The 14,113-nt window shown below is 43.0% G+C and overlaps 1 protein-coding gene across 1 annotated transcript in view; it reads left to right on the top strand.

Moving 5' to 3' along the window:
• Positions 1-2,604: 2,604 nt before the first annotated feature.
• LOC117342996 (mucin-2-like) overlaps positions 2,605-14,113 on the top strand; it is a 58,536-nt gene continuing 47,027 nt past the window's right edge. The window contains exon 1 of the mRNA XM_033905326.1: positions 2,605-2,611. Coding sequence (XP_033761217.1) covers positions 2,605-2,611 — 7 coding nt within the window. The remainder of the gene's footprint in view (positions 2,612-14,113) is intronic.

The raw sequence follows: 14,113 nt of genomic DNA, 5'->3' as shown, positions 1-14,113 counted from the left end.
GAACGTTGATCTATGATAAAGTACGACATGATGAACGTTGATCTATGATACAGTACAACAGGACGAACGTTGATCTATGATAAAGTATGACAGGATGAACGTTGATCTATGATAAAGTACGACAGGACGAACGTTGATCTATGATACAGTACAACAGGACGAACGTTGATCTATGATAAAGTATGACAGGATGAACGTTGATCTATGATAAAGTACGACAGGACGAACGTTGATCTATGATAAAGTACGACAGAATGAACGTTGATCTATGATAAAGTATGACAGGATGAACGTTGATCTATGATAAAGTACGACAGGATGAACGTTGATCTATGATAAAGTACGACAGGGCGAACGTTGATCTATGATAAAGTACGACAGGATGAACGTTGATCTATGATAAAGTACGACAGGATGAACGTTGATCTATGATAAAGTACGACAGGACGAACGTTGATCTATGATAAAGTATGACAGGATGAACGTTGATCTATGATAAAGTACGACAGGATGAACGTTGATCTATGACAAAGTATGACAGGATGAACGTTGATCTATGATAAAGTACGACAGGATGAACGTTGATCTATGATAAAGTAAGACAGGATGAACGTTGATCTATGATAAAGTATGACAGGATGAACGTTGATCTATGATAAAGTATGACAGGATGAACGTTGATCTATGATAAAGTATGACAGGATGAACGTTGATCTATAATAAAGTATGACAGGATGAACGTTGATCTATGACAAAGTATGACAGGATGAACGTTGATCTATGATAAAGTATGACAGGATGAACGTTGATCTATGACAAAGTATGACAGGATGAACGTTGATCTATGATAAAGTATGACAGGATGAACGTTGATCTATAATAAAGTATGACAGGATGAACGTTGATCTATGATAAAGTATGACAGGATGAACGTTAATCTATGATAAAGTATGACAGGACGAACATTTATCTATGATAAAGTATGACAGGATGAACGTTTATCTATGATAAAGTTCGACAACATGAACACTTAACTACAAGCAAAGAACGAGCAATTATACTGAAGAATGCTTTACTACGAAAGCACGTTAAAATAGGTAAAAAGACGTTACTGAAGTAAAAGTTTAACTAATTACATTCAAACACGTCAAAAATTGTTCATGCCGTATTTATCACGCCCAGTTCCATGTGTCATAGCAACACAAGGGTGTGTAATGTTACGCCCAGTTCCATGTGACATAGCAACACAAGGCTGTGTAATGTCACGCCCAGTTCCGTGTGTCATAGCAACATGATGCCGTGTAATGCCACGCCAAGTTCCGTGTGTCATAACAACACAAGGTTGTGTAATGTTACGCCCAGTTCCGTGTGTCATAGCAACATAAGGTTGTGTAATGTTACGCCCAGTTCCGTGTGTCATAGCAACATGAGGCTGTGTAATGTTACGCCCAGGTCCATGTGTCATAGCAACACAAGGCTCTGTAATGCCACGCCCAGGTCCATGTGTCATAGCAACACAAGACTGTGTAATGTTACGCCCAGGTCCATGTGTCATAGCAACACAAGGCTGTGTAATGCCACGCCCAGTTCCGTGTGTCATAGCAACACAAGGTTGTGTAATGTTACGCCCAGTTCCGTGTGTCATAGCACCACAATGGTGTGTAATGTCTTGTCCAGTTCCGTGTACCATAGCAATACAAGGCTGTGTAATGTCACGCCCAGTTCCGTGTGTCATAGCAACATAAGGGTGTGTAATGTTACGCCCAGTTCCGTTTGCCATAGCAACACAAGGCTGTGTAATGTCACGCCCAGTTCCGTGTGTCATAGCAACATAAGGGTGTGTAATGTTACGCCCAGTTCCGTGTGCCATAGCAATACAAGGCTGTGTAATGTCACGCCCAGTTCCGTGTGTCATAGCAACATAAGGGTGTGTAATGTTACGCCCAGTTCCGTGTACCATAGCAACACAAGGCTGTGTAATGTCTTGTCCAGTTCCGTGTACCATATCAACACAAGGCTGTGTAATGCCACGCCCAGTTCCGTGTGTCATATCAACATGAGGCTGTGTAACGTCACGCCCAGTTCCGTGTGCCATAGCGACATAAGGCTGTGTAATGTTACGCCAAGTTCCGTGTGCCATAGCAACACAAGTCTGTGTAATGTTACGCCCAGTTCCGTTTGCCATAGCAACACAAGGCTGTGTAATGTCACGCCCAGTTCCGTGTGTCATAGCAACATAAGGGTGTGTAATGTTACGCCCAGTTCCGTGTACCATAGCAACACAAGGCTGTGTAATGTCTTGTCCAGTTCCGTGTACCATATCAACACAAGGCTGTGTAATGCCACGCCCAGTTCCGTGTGTCATATCAACATGAGGCTGTGTAACGTCACGCCCAGTTCCGTGTGCCATAGCAACATAAGGCTGTGTAATGTTACGCCAAGTTCCGTGTGCCATAGCAACACAAGTCTGTGTAATGTTACGCCCAGTTCCGTGTACCATAGCAACACAAGGCTGTTTCTCAATCGATGTTACACGAATTAATTGTTTGACATAACATCAATCAATCTGAAAGAATAATTATTAATCGAACGCTTACTTAGTCTATGAAATGTATGTGAGAAGGATTAGCTGAGCAGACTGTCAAACGTTGTGGCTAACGTGTTGTGTTGTAAGGGAGATAACTCTCAAAACTCGGACTTAAAACAACTTAATTGTCCGCATTGAGGCGCGCGAGCAGTCTAACGGCGGGAGGAATCCGGAGAACCCACGTGATCGCGTAGGTTTACACGTGCAACCAGGGAAGTGGTATTATCCTGGACAAGTTACATAATGTCTGACCTTCTATAAGAACCCTTTCTATCGATTTTTCAAAGTATTGTCAGTATCGATATATATTTAATGTGGTAAGTTGGGTTTTTACGCAAATTTGAAAATGTTTTCAAAATTTTATACATTGAAGATCATGTCGAACCGAATAACTACTATTTAACATGATGTGAAACTAAATCAATATCAAGATAAAATACTATAATCCTAATTTCGTTATCACTCTAAATAGGTAATAATTAAAATGTACACTGTATATAGGTATTGGGATTAATACACACTTCTTTTAGAACCAAAACATTGCGTAACAATATCAAATTAAAATTTTGTTTCAAATTAATTTTAATTGATTATTATTATATTTTTTTTTTATAATTTATTTTTTATTTTGAATTCATGGTGTATAATACATATACATGTATAATCACATACATATAACACACAGAGACAGTATTGCATTAATGTTCATATTTTTACAATTGCATTCTCATTCACTCATAGAGTACATATATATATATATAAATATATATTCCTACATATACGGTTAATTTGAATACAATTATTTATTTCTGTAGAGAGATAGAAATCAAAAGAGTTTCCTTTAGGGTAGAGATGTGGGGAGTAATATTGATAATGGCATAGCTTTAGTTACAAAATGAATATAATAGTGTTTGTAAACTGTCAGGAATAAGTTTTGGCTATTAAATATCAAGACGAATAAAGTTTTTCCATTTACACCAAGTATTCATGAATTTTGCTTTGAAGAAATCGTTCTGACCGTTTGATATGAATTTCTGCGTATTGTAGTAATTGTTTGCCAATACGTTGACATTTAAGGATTTATTAAGACACCTCGTTCTATAAATGTATTGTTTGATGATAAGAATTACTATATTATCAACTGTTGCATTAATACTATTGCTTGTGAGTCCAAAAAGAAAAGACTGTTTATTTATTGCAAAAGGAATATAGAGTGCATCTACCATTGATTCAAAATTTTGTAATAGATTTTGCACTTCCTGGCATTCCCACATCAAGTGAATTATTGTTTCTCTTTCAGAGTTACAGAAAGTGCACATAGGGCTATTTACTATGCCATATTTAAACAAATTAGAATTGGTGGTAAGAATATGATGAGATATACGAAATTGAAGCCATTGAAGTTTAGTATTTTTTTGTTACTTTACGTGGAATGTTGTATATTTTACTCCATTCTTCTTCATCAAATAAGAGCTGTTCATTCCATTTTGATTTGCCAGTAGCAACAGTGTCTGTTTTATTGAAAATATTTTTAAAAAATGTGCTGATTCACTGATACTTGAGAGAAAACACTGTATACTAGGAGGTAGCAACGGGCGAGTAACTGGTGGGATATTTTGGGGTAGAGGATCTGGCAGACATTTCCGAACTGCAGATATTAATCCTTGGAACTGAAGAAAATTTGTATGTAATTGATATCTATGTGAAAGTTCTTCAAATGAATAGAAAGTTATGTCCTCTGAACTCTTTAGAAGGTCTTCAATTGTATGTATTCCTGATTTATACCATGATTTATAGAACACAGGTTTACCAGCAACCGTTATGTCCTTATTATCCCAAATTCACTTAGTCAAAAATGAATTTTGTTGGGGTTCTTTAATTTCCTTAGAGTTAATCAATTTATACCAGGCATGGAAAACGTCACTCCAAAAATTATTAGTACATAATATACTACAGTGAGATATATATTCCCCACCAATATTTAATAGAAGATCCACATCAAAATTCTCTTTTAAGATATATTTCCATTTCCCTTCAGTGTTATACAGTCTTCTGACCCAACCCAATTTAAGATAGTTTATAAATGCATCTAGATTTATCATTTTCAAACCTCCTTTACAATGATCTTGAACAACAATGCTTCTTTTAACTTTGTCAGTTTTACTATCCCATAAGAATTCGAATAATAATGAATTTATTTCCTTTATCACCTTTTCACTTGGGTTAGGAAGAGATGTAAATAAGTGGTTAAATTGGGATATCATAAATGACTTGATGATGTGGATCTTGCCAATAGGAGTTAGTTTTCTTTTTTTCCATGTTTTTATTAAACATTTTAATTTGACTATTTTCTTATCAAAATTCAGTTTAGGGATATTTCTAGGTTCACATCGATTTTAATTGAATAATATTTTTTTTCTGTTTCAGAGAAGTACATCGACCTATGGAAAAGCCCGTTAGGGGGATAACAATATGGATAATTGCGGCCAGCCTGATACAAATAACCAATCAGTCCACAACATCAACAACCTTTCCCACCACATCTATACCTACAAGTACGGAAACGACTAATACAACATCTACGACAGATGTACCAACAACGACCAGTACTGCCGGTGTAACCACTACTACAGATGTACCAACAACGACCAGTACTGCCGGTGTAACCACTACTACAGATGTACCAACAACGACCAGCACTGCCGGTGTTACCACTACTACAGATGTACCAACAACGACCAGTACTGCCGGTGTAACCACTACTACAGATGTACCAACAACGACCAGCACTGCCGGTGTTACCACTACTACAGATGTACCAACAACGACCAGTACTGCCGGTGTAACCACTACTACAGATGTACCAACAACGACCAGCACTGCCGGTGTTACCACTACTACAAATGTACCAACAACGACTAGTACTACCGGTGTAACCACTACTACAGATGTACCAACAACGACCAGTACTGCCGGTGTAACCACTACTACAGATGTACCAACAACGACCAGCACTGTCGGTGTAACCACTACTACAGATGTACCAACAACGACCAGTACTGCCGGTGTTACCACTACTACAGATGTACCAACAACGACCAGTACTGCCGGTGTACCACTACTACAGATGTACCAACAACGACCAGTACTGCCGGTGTTACCACTACTACAGATGTACCAACAACGACCAGTACTGCCGGTGTAACCACTACTACAGATGTACCAACAACGACCAGTACTGCCGGTGTTACCACTACTACAGATGTACCAACAACGACCAGTACTGCCGGTGTTACCACTACTACAGATGTACCAACAACGACCAGTACTGCCGGTGTTACAACTACTACAGATGTACCAACAACGACCAGTACTGCCGGTGTAACCACTACTACAGATGTACCAACAACGACCAGTACTGCCGGTGTAACCACTACTACAGATGTACCAACAACGACCAGTACTGCCGGTGTTACCACTACTACAGATGTACCAACACGACCAGTACTGCCGGTGTAACCACTACTACAGATGTACCAACAACGACCAGTACTGCCGGTGTTACCACTACTACAGATGTACCAACAACGACCAGTACTGCCGGTGTTACCACTACTACAGATGTACCAACAACGACCAGTACTGCCGGTGTACCACTACTACAGATGTACCAACAACGACCAGTACTGCCGGTGTTACCACTACTACAGATGTACCAACAACGACCAGTACTGCCGGTGTTACCACTACTACAGATGTACCAACAACGACCAGTACTGCCGGTGTTACCACTACTACAGATGTACCAACAACGACCAGTACTGCCGGTGTTACCACTACTACAGATGTACCAACAACGACCAGTACTGCCGGTGTTACCACTACTACAGATGTACCAACAACGACCAGTACTGCCGGTGTTACCACTACTACAGATGTACCAACAACGACCAGTACTGCCGGTGTAACCACTACTACAGATGTACCAACAACGACCAGTACTGCCGGTGTTACCACTACTACAGATGTACCAACAACGACCAGTACTGCCGGTGTAACCACTACTACAGATGTACCAACAACGACAAGTACTGCCGTATGTTCCACTCTACGTAATAGATTTGCAACTTCCATGGCATTCCCACATCAAGGGAATTATTGTTCTCTTTCAGAGTTACAGAAAGTTGCACATAGCGGCTTAGTTACTAGGCATATTTAAACAAAGTAGAAGTGGTGGTAAGAATATGATGAGAATACGAAATTGAAGCCATTGAAGTTTAGTATTTTTTGTTTACTTTACGGGAATGTTGTATATTTTACTCATTCTTCTTCATCAAATAAGAGCTGTTCCATCCATTTTGATTTGCCAGTAGCAACAGTGTCTGTTTATTGAAAATATTTTTAAAAATGTTGCTGATTAAATGATACTTGAGAGAAAAACACTGTTATACTAGGAGGTAGCAAACGGGCGAGTAACTGGTGGGATATTTGGGTAGGGCTGTGGTAGAGGATCTGGCCGAACATTTCCGAACTGCAGAATATTAATCCTTGGAACTGAAAAAATTTGTATGTAATTGCTATCTAGTGAAGTTCTTCAAATGAAATAGAAAGTTAGTCCTCTGAACTCTTTAGAAGGTCTTCAAATTGATGTATCTTGATTATAAAATGATTTATAGAACACAGGTTTACCAGCACCGTTATGTCATTATCCCCAATTCATCGTGTCAAAAATGAATTTTGTGGCGGTTCTTATTTCCCTTCTAGACGTTAATCAATTATACCAGGGCATGGAAAACGTCACCCAAAAATGATTAGTACATAATATACTACAGTGGATAGATATTCCCCACCAATTATAGAAGAGCACATCAAAATTCCTCTTTAAGATGATTTTCCATTCCCTTCAGTGTTATAAGTTTCTGACCCAACCCCAATTTCAGAGAGTTATAAAATTGCATCTAGATTTATCATTTTCAACCTCCTTTACACTGATCTTTGAACAAACAATGCGTCTTTTAACTTTGTCAGTGTTACTATCCATATTAAGAATTCGAATAATTAATGAATGTATTCATTATCACCTTTTCACTTGTTAGGAAGAGATGTAAATAAGTGGTTAAATTGGGATAATCATAAATGACTTGATGATGTGGATCTTGCCATAGGAGTTAGGTTTTCTTTTTTTCCATGGTTTTATTAAAACATTTAATTGACTATTTTTCTTATCAAAATCAGTTTAGGATATTTCTAGGTTCACATCGATTTAATTGAAAATATTTTTTGTTCTGTTTCCAGAGAAGTTTACACGACCTATGGAAAAGCCCGTTTGGGGGTAACAATAGGATAATTGCGGCCAGCTGATAAAAATAACAATCAGTCCACAAACATCAACAAACATTCACACCACATCTATACCAACAAGTACGGAGGAAACGACTAATACAACATCTACGAACCCCCAGATGTACCAACAACGACAGTACTTGCCGGTGTTGTAACCACGACTACAGATTGTACCAAAAACGACCAGTACCTGCCGGTTGTAACCACTAATACAGAGAGTACCAACAACGACCAGCACTGACGGTGTTACCACTACTACAGATGTACCAACAACGACCAGTACTGCCGGTGTTACCACTACTACAGATGTACCAACAACGACCAGTACTGCCGGTGTTACCACTACTACAGATGTACCAACAACGACCAGTACTGCCGGTGTTACCACTACTACAGATGTACCAACAACGACCAGTACTGCCGGTGTTACCACTACTACAGATGTACCAACAACGACCAGTACTGCCGGTGTACCACTACTACAGATGTACCAACAACGACCAGTACTGCCGGTGTTACCACTACTACAGATGTACCAACAACGACCAGTACTGCCGGTGTACCACTACTACAGATGTACCAACAACGACCAGTACTGCCGGTGTTACCACTACTACAGATGTACCAACAACGACCAGTACTGCCGGTGTACCACTACTACAGATGTACCAACAACGACCAGTACTGCCGGTGTTACCACTACTACAGATGTACCAACAACGACCAGTACTGCCGGTGTTACCACTACTACAGATGTACCAACAACGACCAGTACTGCCGGTGTTACCACTACTACAGATGTACCAACAACGACCAGTACTGCCGGTGTTACCACTACTACAGATGTACCAACAACGACCAGTACTGCCGGTGTTACCACTACTACAGATGTACCAACAACGACCAGTACTGCCGGTGTTACCACTACTACAGATGTACCAACAACGACCAGTACTGCCGGTTTACCACTACTACAGATGTACCAACAACGACCAGTACTGCCGGTGTTACCACTACTACAGATGTACCAACAACGACCAGTACTGCCGGTGTTACCACTACTACAGATGTACCAACAACGACCAGTACTGCCGGTGTTACCACTACTACAGATGTACCAACAACGACCAGTACTGCCGGTGTACCACTACTACAGATGTACCAACAACGACCAGTACTGCCGGTGTTACCACTACTACAGATGTACCAACAACGACCAGTACTGCCGGTGTTACCACTACTACAGATGTACCAACAACGACCAGTACTGCCGGTGTTACCACTACTACAGATGTACCAACAACGACCAGTACTGCCGGTGTAACCACTACTACAGATGTACCAACAACGACCAGTACTGCCGGTGTTACCACTACTACAGATGTACCAACAACGACCAGTACTGCCGGTGTACCACTACTACAGATGTACCAACAACGACCAGTACTGCCGGTGTTACCACTACTACAGATGTACCAACAACGACCAGTACTGCCGGTGTTACCACTACTACAGATGTACCAACAACGACCAGTACTGCCGGTGTTACCACTACTACAGATGTACCAACAACGACCAGTACTGCCGGTGTACCACTACTACAGATGTACCAACAACGACCAGTACTGCCGGTGTTACCACTACTACAGATGTACCAACAACGACCAGTACTGCCGGTGTTACCACTACTACAGATGTACCAACAACGACCAGTACTGCCGGTGTTACCACTACTACAGATGTACCAACAACGACCAGTACTGCCGGTGTTACCACTACTACAGATGTACCAACAACGACCAGTACTGCCGGTGTAACCACTACTACAGATGTACCAACAACGACCAGTACTGCCGGTGTTACCACTACTACAGATGTACCAACAACGACCAGTACTGCCGGTGTTACCACTACTACAGATGTACCAACAACGACCAGTACTGCCGGTGTTACCACTACTACAGATGTACCAACAACGACCAGTACTGCCGGTGTTACCACTACTACAGATGTACCAACAACGACCAGTACTGCCGGTGTAACCACTACTACAGATGTACCAACAACGACCAGTACTGCCGGTGTTACCACTACTACAGATGTACCAACAACGACCAGTACTGCCGGTGTTACCACTACTACAGATGTACCAACAACGACCAGTACTGCCGGTGTTACCACTACTACAGATGTACCAACAACGACCAGTACTGCCGGTGTTACCACTACTACAGATGTACCAACAACGACCAGTACTGCCGGTGTTACCACTACTACAGATGTACCAACAACGACCAGTACTGCCGGTGTTACCACTACTACAGATGTACCAACAACGACCAGTACTGCCGGTGTTACCACTACTACAGATGTACCAACAACGACCAGTACTGCCGGTGTTACCACTACTACAGATGTACCAACAACGACCAGTACTGCCGGTGTTACCACTACTACAGATGTACCAACAACGACCAGTACTGCCGGTGTAACCACTACTACAGATGTACCAACAACGACCAGTACTGCCGGTGTAACCACTACTACAGATGTACCAACAACGACCAGTACTGCCGGTGTTACCACTACTACAGATGTACCAACAACGACCAGTACTGCCGGTGTTACCACTACTACAGATGTACCAACAACGACCAGTACTGCCGGTGTTACCACTACTACAGATGTACCAACAACGACCAGTACTGCCGGTGTTACCACTACTACAGATGTACCAACAACGACCAGTACTGCCGGTGTTACCACTACTACAGATGTACCAACAACGACCAGTACTGCCGGTGTTACCACTACTACAGATGTACCAACAACGACCAGTACTGCCGGTGTACCACTACTACAGATGTACCAACAACGACCAGTACTGCCGGTGTTACCACTACTACAGATGTACCAACAACGACCAGTACTGCCGGTGTTACCACTACTACAGATGTACCAACAACGACCAGTACTGCCGGTGTTACCACTACTACAGATGTACCAACAACGACCAGTACTGCCGGTGTTACCACTACTACAGATGTACCAACAACGACCAGTACTGCCGGTGTTACCACTACTACAGATGTACCAACAACGACCAGTACTGCCGGTGTTACCACTACTACAGATGTACCAACAACGACCAGTACTGCCGGTGTTACCACTACTACAGATGTACCAACAACGACCAGTACTGCCGGTGTACCACTACTACAGATGTACCAACAACGACCAGTACTGCCGGTGTAACCACTACTACAGATGTACCAACAACGACCAGTACTGCCGGTGTTACCACTACTACAGATGTACCAACAACGACCAGTACTGCCGGTGTTACCACTACTACAGATGTACCAACAACGACCAGTACTGCCGGTGTAACCACTACTACAGATGCACCAACAACGACCGGTACCGCCAGTGTTACTACTACTACAGATGTACCAACAACGACCAGTACTGCCGGTGTTACCACTACTACAGATGTACCAACAACGACCAGTACTGCCGGTGTAACCACTACTACAGATGTACCAACAACGACCAGTACTGCCGGTGTTACCACTACTACAGATGTACCAACAACGACCAGTACTGCCGGTGTTACCACTACTACAGATGTACCAACAACGACCAGTACTGCCGGTGTAACCACTACTACAGATGTACCAACAACGACCAGTACTGCCGGTGTTACCACTACTACAGATGTACCAACAACGACCAGTACTGCCGGTGTTACCACTACTACAGATGTACCAACAACGACCAGTACTGCCGGTGTTACCACTACTACAGATGTACCAACAACGACCAGTACTGCCGGTGTTACCACTACTACAGATGTACCAACAACGACCAGTACTGCCGGTGTTACCACTACTACAGATGTACCAACAACGACCAGTACTGCCGGTGTTACCACTACTACAGATGTACCAACAACGACCAGTACTGCCGGTGTACCACTACTACAGATGTACCAACAACGACCAGTACTGCCGGTGTTACCACTACTACAGATGTACCAACAACGACCAGTACTGCCGGTGTTACCACTACTACAGATGTACCAACAACGACCAGTACTGCCGGTGTTACCACTACTACAGATGTACCAACAACGACCAGTACTGCCGGTGTTACCACTACTACAGATGTACCAACAACGACCAGTACTGCCGGTGTTACCACTACTACAGATGTACCAACAACGACCAGTACTGCCGGTGTTACCACTACTACAGATGTACCAACAACGACCAGTACTGCCGGTGTTAACCACTACTACAGATGTACCAACAACGACCAGTACTGCCGGTGTTACCACTACTACAGATGTACCAACAACGACCAGTACTGCCGGTGTTACCACTACTACAGATGTACCAACAACGACCAGTACTGCCGGTGTTACCACTACTACAGATGTACCAACAACGACCAGTACTGCCGGTGTACCACTACTACAGATGTACCAACAACGACCAGTACTGCCGGTGTTACCACTACTACAGATGTACCAACAACGACCAGTACTGCCGGTGTTACCACTACTACAGATGTACCAACAACGACCAGTACTGCCGGTGTTACCACTACTACAGATGTACCAACAACGACCAGTACTGCCGGTGTTACCACTACTACAGATGTACCAACAACGACCAGTACTGCCGGTGTTACCACTACTACAGATGTACCAACAACGACCAGTACTGCCGGTGTACCACTACTACAGATGTACCAACAACGACCAGTACTGCCGGTGTTACCACTACTACAGATGTACCAACAACGACCAGTACTGCCGGTGTTACCACTACTACAGATGTACCAACAACGACCAGTACTGCCGGTGTTACCACTACTACAGATGTACCAACAACGACCAGTACTGCCGGTGTTACCACTACTACAGATGTACCAACAACGACCAGTACTGCCGGTGTTACCACTACTACAGATGTACCAACAACGACCAGTACTGCCGGTGTAACCACTACTACAGATGTACCAACAACGACCAGTACTGCCGGTGTAACCACTACTACAGATGTACCAACAACGACCAGTACTGCCGGTGTTACCACTACTACAGATGTACCAACAACGACCAGTACTGCCGGTGTTACCACTACTACAGATGTACCAACAACGACCAGTACTGCCGGTGTTACCACTACTACAGATGTACCAACAACGACCAGTACTGCCGGTGTTACCACTACTACAGATGTACCAACAACGACCAGTACTGCCGGTGTTACCACTACTACAGATGTACCAACAACGACCAGTACTGCCGGTGTTACCACTACTACAGATGTACCAACAACGACCAGTACTGCCGGTGTTAACCACTACTACAGATGTACCAACAACGACCAGTACTGCCGGTGTTACCACTACTACAGATGTACCAACAACGACCAGTACTGCCGGTGTTACCACTACTACAGATGTACCAACAACGACCAGTACTGCCGGTGTTACCACTACTACAGATGTACCAACAACGACCAGTACTGCCGGTGTTACCACTACTACAGATGTACCAACAACGACCAGTACTGCCGGTGTTACCACTACTACAGATGTACCAACAACGACCAGTACTGCCGGTGTTACCACTACTACAGATGTACCAACAACGACCAGTACTGCCGGTGTTACCACTACTACAGATGTACCAACAACGACCAGTACTGCCGGTGTTACCACTACTACAGATGTACCAACAACGACCAGTACTGCCGGTGTTACCACTACTACAGATGTACCAACAACGACCAGTACTGCCGGTGTTACCACTACTACAGATGTACCAACAACGACCAGTACTGCCGGTGTTAACCACTACTACAGATGTACCAACAACGACCAGTACTGCCGGTGTTACCACTACTACAGATGTACCAACAACGACCAGTACTGCCGGTGTTACCACTACTACAGATGTACCAACAACGACCAGTACTGCCGGTGTTAACCACTACTACAGATGTACCAACAACGACCAGTACTGCCGGTGTTACCACTACTACAGATGTACCAACAACGACCAGTACTGCCGGTGTTACCACTACTACAGATGTACCAACAACGACCAGTACTGCCGGTGTTACCACTACTACAGATGTACCAACAACGACCAGTACTGCGGTGTTAAAA

The sequence above is a fragment of the Pecten maximus genome, chromosome 2, assembly GCF_902652985.1.
Source record: "Pecten maximus chromosome 2, xPecMax1.1, whole genome shotgun sequence".
Classification (NCBI taxonomy): domain Eukaryota; kingdom Metazoa; phylum Mollusca; class Bivalvia; order Pectinida; family Pectinidae; genus Pecten; species Pecten maximus.
The sequence above is the reverse complement of the archived record's forward strand: the minus strand, read 5'-3'. Positions and strand labels throughout refer to the sequence as shown.